Genomic DNA, 22,234 nt, shown 5'->3' with positions numbered 1-22,234 from the left:
GTTTCCAGAGTGCTTTAAGCCTTCCATCATTGCTGAAATACTATTGTGTGGTGGTAGGGCTGGCAGGGGGACAAATGACGGTGCAGGACTTTCAACCATTTAGAATTGTACAATTTATCAGTGTTGGTACCACCAACAATACAAGGCCAATACTGTGAGCTTAGGAAAGGAGTAAGAAAGGAAAGGTTGTGGAGAGACGCAGAAGAGAAGGGCTGAAGGGTCTGCCTGCCTGCCTGGGATGGTATCTTTACATCAAGTTCCTTCTCATTTCTAAAAATATTTTACGATTTTGTCATGATGTGAAGAAACTTGAGTAAATATGAGCCTGGGCACTTTAAAATTATCCAATCACTGTGCCTTCTTCACCATCTTCACAGGCTCCACAAGGCAGTGGGCATGGCCCCCAGCTGCCAGAGTTCAAGGAGCATTTGGACAATGCTGTCAGACATACAGTTTGACTTTTGTGTGGCGCTGTGTGGGACTCTGTGATCCCTATGTTCCTTTCCAACTCATTCCATGGTTCTGTGATCTTTATAGCTTCAGCTATAAGGCTTTTTGTAGATACTCCTCATAAGTGCATCTGCCTAGAGAGACAGAGGATGACAAAGAGGTTCTAATTGAGGGCTTGCTGCCCAGAGTTCTTTCCAGCTTACATTTGAATGTTCCTACTTCAGACAGTGAATATTTGTCCGAACTTTTGCTTTCTCTCAGAACTTTGTGAAACTGTAGGTGCTGTATCCTTCCTCACATTGTTATTGACCCTGAGGGCCAGAGCAGACCCAAGTTTGTTTATCCTAATCAATGGATTTCAGCCATCAACAATGTCAACACTTTATATCATACTTTCAAAGGTTTGAGGCTTTCAGAGTAGGGGCTTTTCAGAGTAAGTGTCTTCTGAATAATTTTTCAACACACAGTTTCCAAGGAAATGTTCATAGAAAAACTTAATGAATTCACAAGTTACCAATTATTTAGGTTTCAAACTCTAGCTCAGCATTAATTATTTTTTTTGCAACTCAGCTACAGAAAAAAATAAATTTTGACCACTCTTTGAGCTCCATAACAATCTTTGCTACCTTTGTACTTTGTATATAATTTGCTCAGAATACTGACAGCTTTGTTTTAGTGATCACCCTGACCTCCTTGTGAAAGCAAAGGCAAATTATTGCTTCTTGCATTTTAGCTGTGCCTGGCGTATTTGGCTCTGTATTTGGAAGATGGAGCCAAATATGGAAGATGGAAAGAGGTTGTGCAGGAACCAGGACTGATAACATCTGGTAACATCTATTTGATGCTACCAGTTAGAAATACAGACACCTATCAACAGTCCAACATCTGCTCCATGGTGAAAGTCCTGCAGTGGGTGTCATGAGTTGCACATCTTTCTATTGGTACATTTAGAACATCTGTTGCTTTGTATGGCTGCTTGGATGTTTTAGCTAATGGCATTATTCTGAGGTGCTTTAAAGAAAGGATGTAGCTCAAGAGTCAAGAAGCACTGAAGTCAGCCAAATAGCTCGGAATAACTAGAAAGGAAACAAGTTATAACCCGATGTAATTGAAGAATGTCATTTCTTGTTTTTTAAACTTTTTGTCCGTGCAATTTCTGTTCTCCACAGAATCTCTCAGTATCTCTCACTAGGTTTCCTCTATTTTCTCAAAATTCTCCTGCAAGAGAAGTTTGATATATACACTGTTTCCCAGCTGTCTGCAAATAATTGGTTTGAGCAGTTTCTAAGAGCAAGGCTGGTGGAGAAGATTGATGTGGACTCAACAACAGGAGCTGCTGAGGTCTCAGTTGCTTCCACTTACTTTCATCCCCAGTTTGCAGGAGTCCACAGCCCCCTACCTGAGGTACTGCATGATCACCCCTTTGTGCCCCTGCAAGAGTGTGATGGCTTTGGCCACAGGTTTAAGTAATTCATGTGGATCTCTTAAACATTAACTAGTCTATATAAATATTTAGCTACTAAAAGTCAGAATGATATGACAGGCCTTCTCCTTTGCCAGAAGTAATGCTGAGCGTCAGCAGCTTAACTCCACAAGAGGGAATAAGGAGAGCAAAGCAGCACTTAAGGTAAAAGCCTTTTCCTGGAGTTGTGTAACATTTTCCATGGATTTTATTTTTGAGATGTTTTGCAAGCTACAAATTGCAAGAGATCCAAGAACTAATATGTACATCCACTTACAAAAAGGTCTGAGTGTTCTCAGAACAATCTTCGATTTTCAAGCAATTAAGCTTTCAGATGAGACAGTAAAAAAAAAACCCTTAAATCCTATACTCAGCTGCTATCCAATAACTATCAATTTATAACACTTTCAGATGCCATTACAGGAGGACTGGGGCTGTGCCTGTACCCAAAATAGCACGCTGGTTTTTACACTGATTACCTTAGATTCTTAAGAAGCTACAGGCATTTAACTGGCAGCAGAAAGAATAAATGATTTGCTGATACCAAAGAGGATTTGATTATTGAAGCAGTAACTAACTGATGTCTATTTTTCCACTTTGCTTTACTGCTCTCTGTCTTCATTGTACAATCCACTTCATGTTTTATTCATTTTTACTCATTTAGGAAGGATGGATTTGTGTTTTTTTTTTTTTCTTTCCAGAAAAAGGCATCAAGGGACCTAGTTTTTGATCTGTGGGGACATGTAGCTTTGCCCTATACTAAACTAAATCTGTTAAAAAGAGGTACTATGTACTGTGGCCATTCTTCCATGAAAAAGCTTAGGAATGCTGTTATCATACCAGGAAAGTTAGAAGAGCCTTTGAGTGCAGTTGGTGTAAAGACATCAAGACCGAGCTGTGTTTAACAACTGAGTTTGCTTTTGCTGTTGTGAGACAGTTTCATTTCTATGGCTTTGTTAACAAAGTTAAAACAGAACATGAAGTTGAGCAATTCAAAAGCAACAGGTAGAATGGAGACTATTTACACTGCAGCAAAGAGAACATGAGATTAGAAATAGTCCAACTGAGACATCCACTCCTTTGCTAATTTGGTAGACTTTGGCCCCCTGGAAGTCTCAACTTCTGAAATGAAAGGTCTGTGGAACAACAGTAAGGCTCCTACAGCATAGGTCAACTCAATCTAAACTGCAGCGAGGACTCAGAAATTAAAAGCAGAAATTGAAAACAAAAACATTCTTTTGATTCTGTAACATGCAGAGGAAAGAATCTTTTAGGCGTCAAAGTGTAGCCTGCTTTCAACAAAACAGTTTTCAGAGAAGTATTCTCTGGATTTGTAAAAAAGAGGGAGAAGAGCATAGTTTATGCCTGCAGCTGAGAGATCTGCCTCTAGTTTTATATCTGTCATGTCCTACGATGAAAGAGGTATGCAGGCAGCATCTTCACGGATGAAGTGTGGCTCAACGCAGCCAGAGCATGCCTCAGCACCAGAACAATGCTAGTACCTGGAAAAGGCATGATTATCTTTCTCTTTGGTAGCAGTAATTGGGCTGTAAAGCTATATAAGTCTTCAAAAGCAGTGGTCGTAAAAAAGCCAAGTGCATTATTACTACTATTCCTCAAATCAAAAAGGCAAGTACAGTGCATGAGGTAGGGATCCAGGTAAGTTAGTTTCAGTCCAGCACAAGTCTTCTGGTGGTTTCCCATTTTCCTTCATAAGCGAGAGAAAGAAAGCCCATGACCACACCTTCTTTGGGATGTGTGCAGAAGTGATGATATTGTCCCAGGGTGCTGGGAACTTCGTCTTCTTCACGTAGCAGAGAACTGCGAGCCTCACTGCTGGAAAAAGCACTGAGTTGCTCCATAGAGACCAGCCACTGCAAGGCTCATCTCCTCTACTTTGGCATCAGCAAGGCACCATTAACAATTTGGTAGTGCCTCCGTACAAACCCATAGCCACAAGTGATCTCAGAGCTGTGTAATACTGATCTCTACCTCACTTGGTGCTGCCTGGCCCTCTGCCCCTTCTCCTGTGCCAGTTCTCAGCAAATAAGGAAAGAGGGGAAAAATTCATAGGTTTATTTGATTGCAAATGAAAGGTTCCCCCACAACCCCACCAGTATTTCAGCCAGTGTTGCTTCCAGCTTTTAAAATATGGAACACTTCTCATGAAATGGTGGATGTGTTGTTTATTCTTGTGGTTTCTCAGCCTTTGGTTTGTGCCAATGCAAGACTGAAGGCATTTACTGAACGGTGGTTCAAGCTGTCCTCATTTTCCACTTAGCAGTTCTGTCCAGGTACTTCAGTAATCGTCCTCTCTTCAGAAAATTATTGCATCCTACATACCTTTCCATCTTCCAGAGAAGGAAGTTGAACAAAATCAATGGAAGAGTTGTCCTTTGACTTCACTGGCAGCAATAGGGCAAAAACAGTAAGAAAGCTGGATACATAGCTCAGAGTTAGAGAAGCACATTGAAACATTGTTTTGGGATATTGTGAAGGCAGGCCAAGGTACCAACAGCTTCAGTATACTGCATAGAAAGGGTACTCCTTGTGTGTTTTGGCCCTGAAAGAAATAAAAAAAGGTTCTTTTCATGACTAAAGTAAATGCTAGATAGAGATGCATTTGATACGTGAAAGAGCCATCATGGGGTGACTCTATGGGGCGTTGGGCAACCTGATCCACAAGCAGGAATGTTGGAATTAGATGATCTTAAAGATCCCTTCCAACCCAAGCCTTCAGTGACTCTATGAATCTCTTGACCCTAAGATGTGCCTTTTCATCCATGCAAGACAGTAGTCTATTCAGTTTTGTTTGAAAAGTAGCCAAATTATTCTTTCCCTTCCCTTAAGCACATATGCAGCATCTGAAAGTTGTTTAGATTACAAATTGATCTTAAATTTCAGGCTCTTTTTTGAGTCTTATATCCATTTGTTCTTAGGTTAACTTCTTTTCACACCTTGATTTTTATTTTATTTTTTTTACAATATAATAAAAATTACCATTTTCATTTTCCCCTTTTGTCGATCCAGAAGATCCAGAAGTATCCATCACTATTACTGTGTTACAAAGTAGAGACCACACAGCTACTGTACCAGATCTTCTCTTGAATACTACAGTGAGCATCCCCATGTTTTTTTCTACCTTGCACCCAAGTAGCATTTTCTCAGGTAAGAACAGGCATTCAGAGAAAAAGAAAGGCACGCTGTTGCATAAGGATGACATTTATTGAAGCAATTGCCACATGAAAAAGGCAGCACAGTCATGTTTCCAACCAAAACTCTTATCTATTCAAACTAGTGATTCTGAAATTACTACAACAAACATTTTTACCTCTTCATGCATTTGGTTTTTCAGCTTGTGGGTGTTAATTGCTATTTGCAAGGCTCTGTTGGGAGATATTTTCACAGAACTAGTAATAGTGGAGCTATCATATAGTTAAGGAAGTATGGTGCTGTAGGTGAAGCCAAGGCAAAAGCTGAAGGAGAGGTGGTTAAGCTGCCTTCCAAGCCAGTTATTAGAAACTAACAAGATCTGTTAGGTATCTTCCCCAACAACTTCAGGATTTCTATTATCAAAGCACAAGGACAGAGGGAAACAGAGAAAGAAAGATCTAACTTCAGAAAAATATTCTAACTATATAATCTTTTGTTATACTTTAGGAAAGAGGGGTCAGATCAGGAAAGAAAAACAACTCAATTCTCCCACGTACCACTCTAACACTGGCTCCCTCTGGCCATTCCTGAACCCTTAATCCAACTGGGCACACCTACACCGCAGCCTTACAGATTCTGGTCTTCCTGTGTTCCAGACAGAGCACATTTGGCTTGCACAGACAGGGCTCTGTTCTGTCGAAAAAAGAATGCAGAAGGCACATCCATAACCCGTTTTTAAGCCCATGTAGCTAGTTAAAAATACAGCTATAGTGCAGATAAAGTCCTAGAATCTCAGAATTATTCCTTTTTTTTTTTTTCGTTATTAAGTCCCTATATGTACTCTGCATAGTGACAATATAGTCTCATTTTTATATTATTCCTTTCCATCCTGAAGCTAGGGCTGAAGGCAGGCAGATAGAAGAATAAAATTTGGTCCTAAGCTCATGAAATCTTTGGGCAGGGGCTACAATTTCTGGGAAATATTCCAACAGATACGGCAGAAAGGGGAAACAAGGGGGAAACAAGGAAAGAAATAGAACCAGAAAGCAAAGTCAGCACAATGCTCCTCCAAAAAAAGAGCACTAGTATGTCAAGAAGCAGCAGTACTAGTTACCATTTTAAACTGCTTTCTGAAAGCAAATCACAGCCACAATGCTGTAATGTTACAAATGCAAATACATGACATATAAAAACTTTACTATGCAAAATAATCCTGTGTCCAGTCCATACTCTTCTAATGCCATTTACTGCAAGTGCATATTAAACCTTGATATATTTACTTACATCAGTTTTTTGCCACCGAGGTTAAGTTCTGGCAATCTTTGCATCAAAACAAGACTTAGTAGCAGTTATTAAAATATTTTTAACATTAAGACCTTAATCTTCCATTAATAAAATATATATAGCGATGCAAGAGGTGTCCACTACATTCATAAAGACAATGCTTGAGTTTTACTAAGATCAGTAAGTGTGCAACTTGGACCTGGAAAAAGAAGTCACTAAGCAAGTGGCACTTAGTACAGCCAAAGATATGTTATTTGCATGCATTTATTCACAGTTCACAATGTTAAATCTGAAATATTCTGAAATATGTGCATTTAAGAAAGGAACTTGTCACAGATCTCTGGAGGCAGTTGAGCAGACATTGTGCAGAAGGGACTAATTCAGGTCAGCTGCAAACTAAGTTTGAACTAAACTTAAAAAAAAGTCACTCGTGTGCTTCTATTGTTAAAACCACAGCAGGAGAATAACTTACACACATTTTTATGTGTATCTGAACTCTCTCCCCTAGCTCTGCTCTAGCATTCATTAGAGTGACATTAACAAAATCCAGCTGCAAACAAGAGTTAGTATTAAGCAGAGATCTGGAGCAAATCACAAATGTTGAAGATATAGTTATCGTTTCAGAAACACATGTAGCCTCATGCTTGCTATCTGCATCTGCAAACTACAGATGCCCTAATGCTACTGGTTACCAGTTCTGTGATCTGAAAGTCCACACAGGGTGTTTTCACTGGTAGCACAAACCATGAAGATTCCAGTTAGAGCATATAATGGAAGAAAAATAAATTGCGCTCAAGACTGTGGAATTAAAATAGCTAAAGTCTGTTGAATTTGTCAGTAGTTCGTCAGTTGGAAATATATACCAACAGCAAAAAACAATGATAATAAACTGTTCAGTAACTGCTTTTACTAACTGTGCATGTTGACTTTCTGTTCTTGAATCCAGATAAATTTCAGCCCCAAGCGAGGTAATATTAAAGGAATGAGCATCAATCTGCAGGGCCTCAACTAAGATGGGCAGGAAAGAAAGAATACTATTTAGAATTGATATGTACACCAGGAAATGAGTCAATGTCAAACTGTGGGAGAGGGCATACTGGGGAAAAAAAAAAACAAACTCCAAAACATTCTGTAGTTGAAAGGTAAGCAGGGTAAAGAAATGACATGTAAGCACTTCAGCAATTTACAAATAAATTAAGATAGTGAAAGGCAGCATGGCCTAGAAAAGGGAAAAAAACAAAAAGGTGTTGGATTGATAATAGAAGAAATAGCTCAGTTGCAGAGATTTATTTTCTGGAAAACATCAACAAAGGAAAAAAAAAAAAAAACAACAAAACCTAAAGAGACTGGAACAGACATTAAATCATCTGTACAAAAGATTTGTGCAAATGTAGTGTGCAAACAGAAGTGACAGAAGAATACAACGCCTTCAATCTTCAGGACATTTAAAACGTACACCTACTGGTGGAAGCTCTGTCCTTTTCTTTCAAATGTTACCACAAGGGCTCTGATGTACAAACTCACGATTCCTCCTTTAGTATCTTCGATATGACTAAGTACAGGTAGAGACTTTTCATTTAAGTACAGGCATCACTACAGTAGTGTAACATTACTTCCTGGTCATGAACACACACACACACACACACACACACACACACACACACACACACACATCCAACCTCAGGTTCAAAAGCCACATCTTAAGTCCTTTCTCCTAAAACTTGACCTCATGACCAGCTTCTCCTAAAACTTCAGCTTTATGACCACTGGTTCTTGGGGTACTATCCCAAGACTTCCAAAGATGCCATTAATCACCTCTACAGTACCATGCCATAGATGTGCCAAACGTTGTATTTCATATAATTTTAGGCCCCCTTAAGTTTTGTGGACCGCTGCCTTCATATTTTCTGTCCAGCAATTCCAAAAAACATATCTAAGACTAAAAATTTAGTCAAAACAGAAAATCCCTCTTCTGCTCACAACTGACCTTACATTTCGTAAGCATCACCAGAGAGGAAATAACTCTTTGAATTCCTTCAATGTGCATGAGCCATATAGGCTAGCAAGCTGACAAAAATTTGTGAGGAACTGTAAACACTTCAAAATATTTCAAGCCTAGGTATTCCAGTAGCTATATTAAATCATCTTTTTCTTCAAATCAGCATTAAAAGACCTGTCACAAGTTTGTCAAATTCTGTTTTAAGCAATTTACAATTAGTTTGTTGCTTCTCATTATATGTCTGCTCATCAGCTTTGACAAGAAGTTCTCTGCTGTCAGAATGTGATACAGTATAGTCTTTCAGAGCTGATGAGGTGTTCTTCCTTAAGAAGAAACTAAAAAGCTGAAAAATAACACACAGAAACAAAACCCCATAGTTCAACGTTGAAACACCAGTGGATTGTTCTTCTACTTTAGGATTTCTCTTTTTGTAATGGTGGAATGCGTTTAAAGATGCAGCGCTTCCACTGTCTCATCGAAGTCCAGACCAGCTGTGAAGGTATGAAGCCCACCCAGAGGGCCGTGAGGAACTCTCTTCCTCACCTGGAGGAGGAGAAATACATTCTGTAAGTTTATGAGGCTAGACGTTACACAATTTGGAAACTTGATCTTCATTTTTCCCTTCTCTGTCAAGTTTTCAGCTGTTCTTGTCAATTTGATGAAGAGATAACATTCAGTACTTACACTTTGCAAAAAATGTGGACTTTAATCACCCAGTACACTTTAAAGAAACCATTTTATCATCTTCCTTAGGAAAAATCCAGCCAGTTAGAATGCCCAAAAACACTGAGATGCTATAGGCTTAGTTCACATATAATTTTTCCAAACGCAAAGAGCTTATTATGGAATGGATTACAATGTCACTTACTCATGTGCTTTTCTTCACTCGTTTGAAATGCTTATATACGCACACACTGTACTTACTCTTTATTCTTTGAGTAATTTTTCAATCAAGTAAGCTAATGAAGTACTAGAAACTAGCTCGTTATTTATATAACTTTAAAAGATCATATCTTAAGAAGTAGAGGGACAAACAAGATATCAGAGTATTTAAAGAGTAGCCAGAATATTATTATACATTATTACAGCTCTTGGGCTTATTTCTTTTAAAGGCTCAACTATTCCTCCTTCCTTCCCTAGTTCCAAAGGTTCTTAATCAGAAAGCATATTTTGCTGAAAAGGTTTCTTTAAAGCTAATTCATTGGAAGTAATAATAGATCTGCAGTAATGCCTTGAGAGGACCATTTTAATTAACTTTTTAAAACATCTGCCAAGAAAATCATTCATTTATATGGGAACCTCTATTTTAAGATCACTTTGGCAGAAATCTTTACTAAAACATATGAACACGTTACATTACAACTTACTGTCATTTTCTAAAATGTGCCAGAACCCCCACCTACCTTGGGCAATTGCAACCAGCTTCCCTTTCTCTTCAGGGCTAAGTTGCAACATGGTGTCTATTACTGGCAGCAGCCTCTCTCTTTCACTTCCTGATTTTAGGAATATGAACTGCAATAGAACGTTCTTCAAATATTCTAGATTAGCCACAGACTTTTCTCTCTCCTGGTTTCGTTCCAGTCTTCTTATTTCACTTTTAAGAAGCTGCAGGTGACAAGGAAAAAAATAAATTAATAAAAGACCATGCAATGTTTTTTTGCATCATGAGATGAACACTTGAAGAAAGGTATTAAGAAGAACTAAAAGGAAAATTATGCAGCTTGCTTCAAAAAGCATAGTGTATGTGTAATGAAGTAGTCAAAGCCAGGCTGGATGGGGCTTTGAGCAACTTGGTCTAGTAGTAGGTGACCCTGCCTACAGCAGGAAGGTTGGAAGTAGGTGATCTTAAAAGGTCCCTTCCATGATTCTGGACAAAAACCCAATGAAACCTGAACAGCTGATAATATCCAGAAAAAAAATAAAATATAGATAGATACATCAAAAATAATTTATTCGGATAAAATCTGTACAGTAATTATAGTGAGATACTGTGCTGAAATTCACTTTCAATGATAAAGAGTTCAGAAGCTAAAAAAGCAACTTGGATCAGAGGTTTAACAACATTATCATGCCTTAACATTTCTTTTATGATTTCTTAGCCTGTTTTGAGACTACATTACCTTTAAAAGTGTTTCAAGAGAAATCCTGGAGATGTGATCAAATACAACCAAATTTTGTTAGTACGTATACCTCTAAACATGCATCTTCTTTTATATTAAGACAGGTAAAAGGGATTACAGGGAGAGGGACCAATGTTTCCCTTGGAATTTACTGTTTTTAGCTAAATGCAAACAGTAAAGGCTCTTTAGCAGATACTAAACTTCCAAACTCTGCCTTTTTTGTAGAACTAGTAGTAGCTTTTACTTCCCCTCTTCCCCTAGATATGAGAAACTGGGGAAAAAAAATCCTCAAGTCAGTTTTAAAAGTAATGATTACTCTTGTAAATAAAAACCCCCTCAAATTAAAGTTTTGCATTCCCAAATTTCTATAGACTGCCATTTTTTGAAACATATTCAGTGTTAAACATTTCGTCTAGGAAATACACCATACAAATTACAGCTGTCCCCACATTTACTGCATGCCTGCTGACCTTTATTTGCTCCATTAGAATTGCATTGGTCGCTTCTGATTCACGAAGTAATTCATTCAGGTGATCAGCACTCTTTGTTGTTGTGCTTAGTTTCTCAATCAGTTCATCCTTGGTGAGCTCTGTTTGCCACTGGGATGTTTCTGCAGTGAATTGAAAAAGAAAAGTGAAGGAGGAGGACAAAGGACTTACATCTACTTAATACTAAGTTAACATTATGACTTGATTAACGTAGTTTCTAAGATGTACACAGGAAATGAAATCCATGCAAACTCAGACTGCCAATTAACTTCATCATTTCTGCTGCTGCATGCTTGTTTTGTGATTTATTTTTGTACATAGACATTTTTAGAACTGATTTGCCAGTCTCCTCATAAGTACATCAAGATACATGGTTTTAATTTACCCCCTGCTTTCCACTCACAGATGAAGATTTTTCAACATTTCTCCACACGGTATTCAGGAGACTTTAAAAAATATGGTTAGATGCTATCACTTATTTTTCTACTTTTTGGGACGCTGTTCTTCATGCTACCTTCCATTTTGCTGAAAAAAAAACTATGAATAAGTTCCTGTTCTAATAAACCACATTAAGTTGAACAATTTATCCTTTCATTAACAAGAGTCTCAAGTAGGGACTAGTCATTTTGCACCAGAAGTTCTGTAACCATTCAGACATACTCACCCATCCTCTTCCCCTTAGAAAGTTAAAAATATGAGATTTCATTAATTTGTATTCAAGGAGAAGACTTATACAAAAATTCCAGACAGTGTACGCTCAGGGCACTAATTAAATGTCTGTGCTGCAACTAAAAGCATGAAGAACACAACATTCTCAGATATTTTGAGGGCACAACCTCCAATGCTTATAAAAGGAACATGTTCTACCTACCAGGTTTTGTTTCTGGAGAGTTTAGAAGCTGTTCCAAGGATGGTATGTAGGTGCTGGCTGAAGAGACAGACTCAGTGTCTGTTGTTTCCATACCTTCTCCTTCCTCCCTTGCTACAGCGTGCACATCTAGAACAGGAAGGTCCATGTTTCGCCGTTCTCTTAAGTTCTTTGGTACAGGATTTGAAACAGCTGGACCTGAAAAGTACTTACTGATGTTTGTCATTGAAATAAAATAGATGTACACCTATGAAATAACTCAAGCTATCTCAAATTGGAAAGCAATATGTAATCTACAGACTTGAAAGCTAGATACAAGCAAGTAAGAGCCTTTTATCTCCAGATCACCATTTCAGTCAAAGCCAGTTTCCAAATCCGATCTTAATTAGCAACTTCACTCAGGGACTATGAAACCTTAATGCATCATACCCTGCAGATGCTGTAGCTTTGATAAGAGTGCCAAGTGTTTTTGATGCAAAACAGAATTAGCTTTTCTTTCAAAAAGTCCTGTAGGTAGTGTAAATTAGTCTGTTGTAATGCTTTGTGTGCTATCCTGCTGCTTCAGTACACTATCAGTTACTGCAATACAGCTAAATAACATATGGAAAGAGCAACTTAAACTGTTACTGTTTCTTGGCAATTATCTGACTGTATCCTAACGAGTAACTGCAGATTTAAAAAAGTAGCACTTACGTTGAGCAGAGTAAAATTTTATATTAGACATGGGGGCAAATAGCAAGTATACCAATAATAAGTATTGTTAAAAATCTTTCAGTATACTCTTGTGTAGCTTTACTCATCATACTGGAGGGCAGAGATCTGTTAAGCTCTCCAAAATCTGAGACAAACTGATGGGAAGAGCACCAAATATTTACAAAGTGATTTCTCTATCTGTCTCCCAGTGCAGACACTGCAGAAAATTTAACTGTGATATTGATTCTGGAGGTACGGTAATAATAAAACTTCATTCTTTACCTGAAATCAGAAGACTGATAAGACTTACTATCAATTTTCCACAGTAACTTTCTGTTGTATTACAGAATCACATACTGTAACCGTGTTTCCAGTACAGTCTCAAGTACAGTGTCAAGTACACAAATTAATAACCTCCCAAGAATATATAACCCAAGAAAACCTGGTTTCATGACCAAAAGTTACCTCTAGTGCTTGGTTCACTCTTGAGTTGGAAAAGCTGAGCTTCTACCCTGGACAGTTGCTGCTGAAGTGTCTCTACTGTCTTCCTGTGTTCTTCTTGCAGGTTCCTGACTTGATCTCTGAAATTGTTCCGGAGAGCTTCATTCTGGGCTGTCAGCTGACTCAAAGCCTGAGCATGCTCTGTTTTCATGACCATATTCTCAGATTGTATTGTGCAGAACCTGAAAACAGCATAAACACAAAATATAAGAAACATACAACAAAAATATTGTTTTGTTCTTGACAACACAAATTTGCCTACAGTTTAAATTAATTTTCAGTCTTCATATCTTAGAATGTCTGTTTCGCTTTTTTCCCCCCGCTTTATCTTTTCCCAGGGCAAATCTAAGAGTAAAAAAGTGATGTTTATCACCAATCCTAGGAATGTACTGTGTTTTATAAGCTTTTGACTTCTATGTCAGAAGATCAAATTCAGACTTTGGGGAAAAAAAAAAAAAAGAAAGTAGAGACAGGCTGTGGTCTGAGTATTTTGCTGTGATCTGAACATTCTTTAACTGAAAAATTGCAACATAACTATTTATCCTCATAACATGCACATATTTCTTTTCCTTTACCATTTATTTACCGAAGATCCATGCAGGACTTCTGAAAATATTAACTTCTAAAAAAATAGGTTTAATTAATTGATTAACTTTAAACTTCAGAACTCGGCGCAAAAGAGGGTAGGATATCATTCATCTTTCTTGGCAAGAAAAATGTCAGTATACCACATCAATTGTAGTGAATTTGGAGGCACTCCAGAAACAAGACAAAATTGTCAGAAGCAATTAAACAAGTGCATGTATGGAAACACTAAGCATAGAACTTGCCCTTATAAGTGTATAAATTTAAATTTAGCCAGTGCAGCAAAGAGCTAGCATTTCTGGCTATGAAAGGAACCTACTGTGGTATAGGTGGTTTCCAGAGAAATGCAAAAGGACATAATTTAGATGATTCCAATGAATCATCATGTGGATATCAGGAAACAGTACAATAGATAAAGACAAAGAAATCAACAGTTTCTAAGACTAAACTGTAAATTTTAATGAACTTCTCATGAATTTTTGTACCCTAAAAGAAGGCATGGAAAAGCTTTTCTAAGAGCTCAAGTAAATACCTATTAGTGTCATTTGTCAGGAAATCATACAGATTAAATAGATTCCTTTTGTTTTGAAAGAAGTAGGAAATTACGATTGTGGCAAGCATACACTTGAAAAAAAAACCTTCTGTGAAGAAGGTACTTGGTGGATATTTTGATGTTAAAATAGCTTATCTTTAACTACAGTATTTTACTAAACACGTGCATAAAACATTGTTGAGCAGTCCAACAGAAACGTAGTGCTGAGTTTAATATATAACAACAGTCAGTAAATTCAGCATGCTTAAAAAAAAATTAGCTTTAAAAATTTGATATTTAACAAGTAAAAAGCTATCAGAAATCTCATATTCCCTCCTCAGCTACTACTTTGTTTTCACTGCTGGAACCTCTGACAAAAAGTAGCAAATAATACTTTTCAAAGTTCCTTTAACCTTCTCAAAAATTACACCCTTCCTTTGGGAAGCACTATTTGAAGCCAGTTGCACAACCAGCACTTTAGATTCAAACAAAATAAACCATCTTTCATCAACAGAGCATACTTTTCACGGAGTTCTGCCTCTTTTGCAACAGTCTCTTGCAGCATCTTATTGTGTCTTTCCAGCAGGGTGTCATGTTCAGACTGCAACGCCTGGAATTCAGCTGCATTCATCTGTAAATTATGCTGAGTGTCTTGCAGCTTAACTTTTAGTTGTTCTATCACCATTTCCAATTGTTCTCTACAAGGAAAAAAAAAAAAACATTTAGAGTTATTATTATACCCACAATGTTTTATGTAGCCAATCTGAATTTTTTAAAAATTTGTTTCTGTGTTTAAATTACCTCCAGCACTGTGACCAAAATAACCTCAGAATGCGAAATGATTAGGAAAGACCTGATTACATTTCAGTATCGTTGCAGATGAGTTTAATCACATCCTGCAGGAACTGATGGAAATGTACCAACTGGGGTAGAAGGTGTGACCACTCCTACTTTCTGCTTCAATTCAGTTTGAATCATTATTGAATCACAGAATCGTAGAATGGCCTGGGTTGAAAAGGACCACAATGATCATCGAGTTTCAACCCCCTGCTCTGTGCAGGTCGCCAACCACCAGACCAGGCTGCCCAGAGCCTCATCCAGCCTGGCCTTGAATGCCTCCAGGGATGGGGCATCCACAACCTCCTTGGGCAACCTGTTCCAGTGTGTCACTGCCCTCTGTGTGAAAAACTTCCTCCTAATAGCTAACCTAAACCTCCCCTATCTCAGTTTAAAACCATTGCCCCTTGTCTTATCCATCCTCATAAACAGCTGTTCAGAGGAATTAAACAGAAGAATAGTATGTGGCGTGCAGGTGGGAGAAACCATTCCTTCTTGAAAGTGGTAGAGGGTTTTGTTCGTTTAGTAAATGCACATCAGTTCAATGAGACTGAAAGCAGTAGAAGGAAGTGGGTGGAAGAGACTGGCAAAAAGACTGGCAAAGGTGTAGAAAGCAGCATCAATCCAAATAAGATAGATTTCTGACCAACAGAGTTGATATTGGTAAATCATTCCTTTGAAAATTATTTATTACTTGTAAAAATTATCTTTTACTTGTTCACTTTGGAAGCACAGTAGCCTTCTTTCACAAAAACCTAATAACTGAGCTTCTTAAAATTCTGCAAACAGGAATGCAACTCTTGCAATTTGCTTGCTTCAAAGGAGATGTATAAAACAAACCAAACAAACAACAGAAAAAAACCCAAGTCCTCTAACAATACCCAAGTCTCCCTCTGGTGGATTTTCAGCAGCATATTTATGTACTAAGATCTGCGTCAGAAATGACTTTTGACATCTTATGCATGAATATCCAGTCACCATGGTCAGCTACCAACCACTTATAAAAACAGCTTACAGAACCGATCTCTTTGAAATGAGATTCAACCACTGATGTGAAATTGAATTTATGTGGCTTCCAATTGTACTTAAATTATCTTCAGGGATTTTTTTTGCAAAGTAATCTTTTTTTCAAGACTTTCCTTCTAAAATAGCTGATAAGAAAACTGTTAAAAGTCTGCTAGAATTGATGACTGAATTGGCAGCCAGAGCTTTACCCGCACTACACCACTCCTTCCTGAAAAAGATCCAAGTGAGTTCAGCTGAAAAGTACCAACTGCTGTTTACTTCTCTTAGTTGGAAATAGTGCTTTGCTTCAGTGCTTTATTGTCAGAGAAAATGTCAGGTTTACTCAGTTATGCTAGCTAATTTCTGCTCCTGAAAAACATGAGAGACTTCCTAATGCCTTACTTTTCCCTCTGTCTGAAACAACAGGTAATGTGCACAGAAATAAATCTGTTAGAGACAAAGCAAAGAATTACAAACTAGCACAGCACCACTGACAGCTGAGATGCGGTACAAATTAATGATCTTCTATTCAGATGGGTACAGCCATGGTTAGAAAGTAATGTTAAAGATCAGACAGCTCTAATTTTATACACACAATATTTTTTCCCCTCAGATCAAATTATCAGAGGCAAACTGCCTCCTTTCTAATATTTCCCATACTTAGGAAAAAGCTAAATAGTTGAACTCACTAACATTAACAGCATAACCCAAGCATCACTATTTTTCTGTATGGATATAAAAATTCTGGCTTTACCTTTCTTGTTTGGCTCCCTCAGTTTCTGTCTGAGAAGCAGATTTATTTTTTTGTTGTTTTAAAACATTATGAACACGGACTTTGTAGCTCTCAAATTCAGATGTAACAGATGCCTGCTCAGCCTATGACACAGAAAAAAAACTCTTAGTAAGTTATACTATTGACAGTTGCTCACGTATTTGCTCTAAGACAAAATGCATCTTGTATTGAAAAAAAGTCAAATGAAGAGATATCAGTTCCATTTTCCTCTTTTGAATGAACAATTTAAATGGTATAATGACAGACCGTGCTTTTTTAGATCGTAATCAAATCAATTATCAATATAGAAACTTGAAAACAATAAGTCACTGACATTCAATATTCCAGCCTTCAAGAAAAAAGGAATGTTTACTAATTCAACAGATATTCATGAGCAAAGGGTAGTAAAAGGGGAAAAACAAAACAAAATAAACCCAGCCTCCTCCTCAGAAAACCTGAAGATTATGCATCATTTTAAGTCAGCCCTGTAAAGATACAAAGCAAGATATATCGTAGCTTCCTGTAAGAGTACTTGGTCTGCCTTCTCTTCTGAACTCAGCTGATACATAAGTTTGTTTTCTCTGGACAGATTATCTCACAATTTAAAGTGCTTTATTGTACACCAGATAGGCAAGAATTATTCCCACCTGAGAAATAACACCTTTCAAATGTCCACGCTGTATATTTTGCTAGTAAAATACAGGTGCAGGTTTTCATTCTTGATTCTTAAAGAAGCTCACGAGTTCACAGGTCATTCTTGATGACTGAAACACTCTAATCTCCATGGTGACCTGCACTTATCAGTATCACTCTGGCAAACCCACTGTTGCAGTAACCAGTTTGTTACTAGATTCCAGGCATATCTAACACAGCATGACATTGCCAAAAAATAGCAATAATAAAAACCTCAGCAAGTGTCAGCTCCAGCTGTAGCTCAGCTGACAATTAAGAAGCTGCTCATATACCAGCATATCAAAAGATGATTGCAAATGTTTCTCAGCTTAAAAAAAAAAAAAAAAAAAAAAAAAAAAAAAAAAAAAGTGGTAACTGTGCTTTTATGAGGAGCAAATGATTTTTTTCCCCTTTTTCTTCAGACAGAAGCGATTACTTCTCTTTTCTCCCCAGCACATTGATTGTCTTAAGTGAACTGTAGCTTTCCACTGCTACAAGATTTTTACCATTGGTAATACAAAGACTGCAGTCCAGACATTCTACCACAAATGCTTCCTGACAACCAGGACAGACCAGTTTGTCCTCTATCCCACCACAAAATATATTAAGTACTGCAGTATTCCCAATTCCTGACAGACAAGATGACAACAGCAAAAGATCTGCAAAACATTTTGAGAGATGCAGACAGAATCTAGAGTGTAGTAAGTCTGCTTTCTAAAGTTGAAGACATCACTTTCATCAGAATACCTGTGCTGCTCTACATTCTTCTTGCAAAGTTGCAATTTTTTGCTGGTAAGCACTCAATGTACGCTGGTGCTGCTCCGAAGAAGTTCGTAGATGTTCTTGGACTTTATGCTTTTCTGATGTCAGTGCAGCTACTTGAATCTGAAGAAAAAAAATCAGTTGAAAATGCCGTCGCTAATTTGACAAACTTCCTTCCTTCCAGGGGAATGTGCCACAGACCCCATTGGATTGTACTACAGTAATCCCTGCACTAAATAAGTGAATATAAATTTAAATCTAATAAAAACAAAAGAAAGAGTTGCAACAAACTACATCCTTAATAAATAAGAAATACTAACTGGATTGATCGGCCAAGGTTAACTGTATGAGTTTCAATAGGGCCAAGTGTCGGGTCTGGTATTTTGGTCACAACAACCCCAGGCAACCCTACAGGCTTCGGGAGGAGTGACTGAAAAGCTGCCTGACGGAAAGAGACCTTGGTGTACTGATGGACAGTTGGCTGAATATGAGCCAGCAGTGTGCCCAGGTGGCCAAGAGGCCCAATGGCATCCTGGCTTGTATCAGGAATGGAGTGGTGAGCAGGACCAGGGAAGTCATCCTGTCCCTGGACTTGGCACTGATGAGGCCCCACCTCGAGTACTGTGTTCAGTTTGGGGCATCTCACTACAGAAAGGGCATTGAGGTGCTGGAGCAGGCTCAAAGAAGGGCAACAAGGCTGGTGAAGGGCTTGGAGAATGTGCCCTATGAGGAGAGACTGAAGGAACTGGGGCTGTTCAGTCTGAGGGGAGACCTTATTGCTCTCTTCCAGTATCTGAAAGGTGCTTACAGCGAGAGCGGGGCTGGTCTCTTCTCACTGGTGACAGGACGAGGAGAAATGGCCTCGTGGCCATTAAATTTAGGTTGTGGCAGGTTAAATTTAGGCTGGATATCAGGAAACACTTCTTTACAGAAAGGGTTGTTAAGCACTGGCATAGGCTCCCCAGGGAGGTGGTTGAGTCACCATCCCTGGATGTATTTAAAAACTGATTGGATGTGGTGCTCAGGGACATGATTTAGTGGAGGGTTGTTAGGGTAGTATGGTTATGTTGTGGTTGGACTCTATCTTGAAGGTCTTTTCCAAACTGAGTGATTCTATGATTCTATAACTTCAGTATACTAACAAAGTGAAGATTCTTGCCTTAAAGGCTTCCACTTGTTGCTGACTGGCTTCCAGTTCTCCTTTTAATGATGCCTGCAACATCAGATGGTCATTTTCCTGCGTGATAGAAGTATCTGGTTAATTGCAACTTAGTAATTCAGATACCAGCCCCATTTTAAAAGTTACTTTAAAAACTGAAGTATACAGTCATTGGTTAGTGGACTTACAGCTTGTTTTGAATCAGCCAATTCTTTTTTGGTTTTCACCAGGAGTTGTTTTATCTTGGCATTTCTTTCCTCATCCTGTTGCATTGTTGACTGAAGTGACTCTAATGCAGAAAACAGCAGTTATAGGAGGGAAGGCTTCCTTTGCCTATCTTTTCTTAAACATAATGGAAAATATTTAAACAAATTTTGACAGATCTCTTAAAAGCTGCAAACAGGTAGCTTACACTAACTTTAGTATATGGCATCCGTGACATAAATACGTTCTAATAAGTGAAATTGTTTTGAGATTTGTACTTGAGGATAGGTAGAAATGAAACTTTTAACCAGATGCTGGCTGGCAATGTTTTGTAAATGTAGTATGTCAGACTTAAAATGCTTTGCAATCACTTACTTTCAGAACACATGACTAAGTTAACAAGGTAAGAAGCAGTTTATCAGGCAGGCTATTTGGCTCTTATTTTTTGAATATTACATCAAATGACTGTCGACTATAAAGTGAATTATTTAGTGTTCCCTAAAAAACCTTACTCTCACTCATCAGCTTGAAAAAATGTTTTTCAATTTATTTTTATTATTTATTTTTTTTTAAATTACTGCTAACCATACTATACTTGTTGCTTATAGTTTACTCACTTATCTCTTCCTGTAGGGTCTCTTGTTTTTGTTTCTGAATCCCCGTCTCTTGCTCAAGATCTTCTATTCTACTATCTTTATCAGTAATCTTCTGATTAAGTTCTTTTACCAGCTTTTCGTAATCTGCTATTTCCATATCCATCAGTGTACTCTTTTGAGCATCCTGCAAGTTATACACAAAGAAGTTACAGCTTAAAATCTGCCTCGGTTGCTAAGAATTCCTTTCTCCTCCATCACAAATTAAAGAATTAAAAGAATACGTATCTAATATAACAAAAAGTTTATAACCATGTATATCAACAAGCAACATCCACCCATCGGGTTTCCACAATCCTCAGCAAATAATTTATTTTCAAATGAGGACCAAAAGCTTAAGAACTCTGTTGCCAATTAGTTATCTTGCAGGTATTTGTTTTTACCATCTCTGCTCCTCACAAAGGCAGTTTCTGAATAGTGCACCATACAAATACTCCAGACACCTGCATGTATTCCTATTTCTAGTCATGACAGGCTACCTAATCCAAGCTAAAAACAAAACCACCGTCACCAAAAAAACACCTCAAAACAACCAACTACCATAGTCTTCCTCATCAAATACCCCCTCAAGAAGTATACGTCATCTCTCTGACATAAGATGAGTAAAAATTTCTGGTTTTGTTTTTGCATACCTTAGGTTTTAAGGTCCTCAGAACAGAAAGGGAGACCTTAGATACAATCAGAAGGGACAAAATTTTTGGTAGTCTCTTAAACACACGCACAACAATTACTCTACCTTTTTGGCCAGCTCTAGCTCTTGCATAATTTTTTGCAGGTACTTCTTTTCCTTCTGAAGTTGCATCTGAAGCTCTTCCAGTTCTCGAAGAGTACCACTATGTTCCTGAAATTTAAATACTTTTCAGCTATGCAGAGCAATTTCAAAATAGATGTCAGCAGAATAGACGTATTTACACACAGGCACCCACTCACTTAGATTGTACTAAGTGTACTAATGCTAAGATTCTTTACTAAAACACTGGGAGCCAAAGAAAACCTCACAAGATTATGAACTGGTATGCAGGTATGCACATTGTGTCAGAATCTCCAATCTACTGTAAGTGATGGCCTTGAAAAGTTCTTTTAATGAACAGACTAAGCCTTCAAAAAAAGACCAAGTGAAGTAAGAATAATAAAAGCATGGAACTTGTCTATAAGAAACACAGTTTATAAAAACTCTTCCAGAAGTCACATCATTGAGTGACAGTCATGCTTCAACCAATTTATCAGCTCTACGTAGTATTATTACCTTTATTTTCTGTTCTTTTAGAAGCTTTTCAGCTTCCAGTTCTTTTTCAGCCTTCGCCTTCACCTTCTGTAGCTCCAGTATCTGAGCTTCTAGCAGCTTAGAATTACACTGCAGTGTTTCGACACGAGCCAGTAGATCTTCATTAGCAGAATGTAGCTGATCATGCTAAAATGATCATAGTGGGAAGATAACAACATAAGCTGAATTTACATTTGACTTGGATAAATAAGATACCATCCATATTTAAAAAAAAAAAACAAACACTGATTTTCATCAGATTCTCTTATAAACAGTACTCCTACTAGTAACAGTATAAATTGTTGTTCTCTTTGTTTTAAATTAGAATAAGAACCAGTTTAAAAGAATCAAACTGTGTGAGTGTGTTTATTCTGTTCAGAGTTCATAAAAGAATCAAACTGTGTGAGTGTGTTTATTCTGTTCAGAGTTCATAAGCACAGCTTACCGTAAGATGGCTAGAACCATAAGAAATTGGAAAAAAAAACAAAACAAAACAGAAAACCAAAAGAACAAAACCCAACCCTTCATTGCTCTCTGCAAGAATGATTTGTTTCCCACAATAATACATGAGGTTAAAGTACTCAATTGCCCCATTTCAAGTACAGTTATATTTACAAAGAAAGCATCAGCCTATTAGCCCCTAAAAAAATCCAAGGTTGATCTTCGTTGTAGTTACATATGGGGCCTGAGAGTTTAAACCCTAAATCCCCAGTCCATTTCAGCTAGTTTTTGCAGAGATAATCTCACAGCTGTTTAATTACCATCTTAGAC

At 37.8% G+C, this 22,234-nt stretch overlaps 1 protein-coding gene and 1 long non-coding RNA gene across 2 annotated transcripts in view; one reads left to right on the top strand and one right to left on the bottom strand.

Annotated features, from left to right (window-relative positions):
* LOC104917133 (uncharacterized) overlaps positions 1-22,234 on the top strand; it is a 34,809-nt gene that overhangs the window by 2,266 nt on the left and 10,309 nt on the right. The window lies entirely within an intron of this gene.
* GCC2 (GRIP and coiled-coil domain containing 2) overlaps positions 5,119-22,234 on the bottom strand; it is a 30,258-nt gene continuing 13,142 nt past the window's right edge. Inside the window, exons 11-23 of the mRNA XM_010728254.3 lie at positions 21,446-21,610; positions 20,936-21,040; positions 20,164-20,326; positions 19,531-19,631; positions 19,343-19,420; positions 18,169-18,306; positions 16,732-16,853; positions 14,657-14,833; positions 12,983-13,200; positions 11,828-12,022; positions 10,939-11,078; positions 9,752-9,953; positions 5,119-8,891 (exon numbers count right to left, since the gene is read on the bottom strand). Of these exons, the coding sequence (XP_010726556.2) occupies positions 8,821-8,891; positions 9,752-9,953; positions 10,939-11,078; positions 11,828-12,022; positions 12,983-13,200; positions 14,657-14,833; positions 16,732-16,853; positions 18,169-18,306; positions 19,343-19,420; positions 19,531-19,631; positions 20,164-20,326; positions 20,936-21,040; positions 21,446-21,610 (1,875 nt within the window). The 3' untranslated portion in view covers positions 5,119-8,820. The remainder of the gene's footprint in view (positions 8,892-9,751; positions 9,954-10,938; positions 11,079-11,827; positions 12,023-12,982; positions 13,201-14,656; positions 14,834-16,731; positions 16,854-18,168; positions 18,307-19,342; positions 19,421-19,530; positions 19,632-20,163; positions 20,327-20,935; positions 21,041-21,445; positions 21,611-22,234) is intronic.

This window comes from Meleagris gallopavo, chromosome 1 (assembly GCF_905368555.1).
Source record: "Meleagris gallopavo chromosome 1, MGAL_WU_HG_1.1, whole genome shotgun sequence".
Classification (NCBI taxonomy): domain Eukaryota; kingdom Metazoa; phylum Chordata; class Aves; order Galliformes; family Phasianidae; genus Meleagris; species Meleagris gallopavo.
The sequence above is the reverse complement of the archived record's forward strand: the minus strand, read 5'-3'. Positions and strand labels throughout refer to the sequence as shown.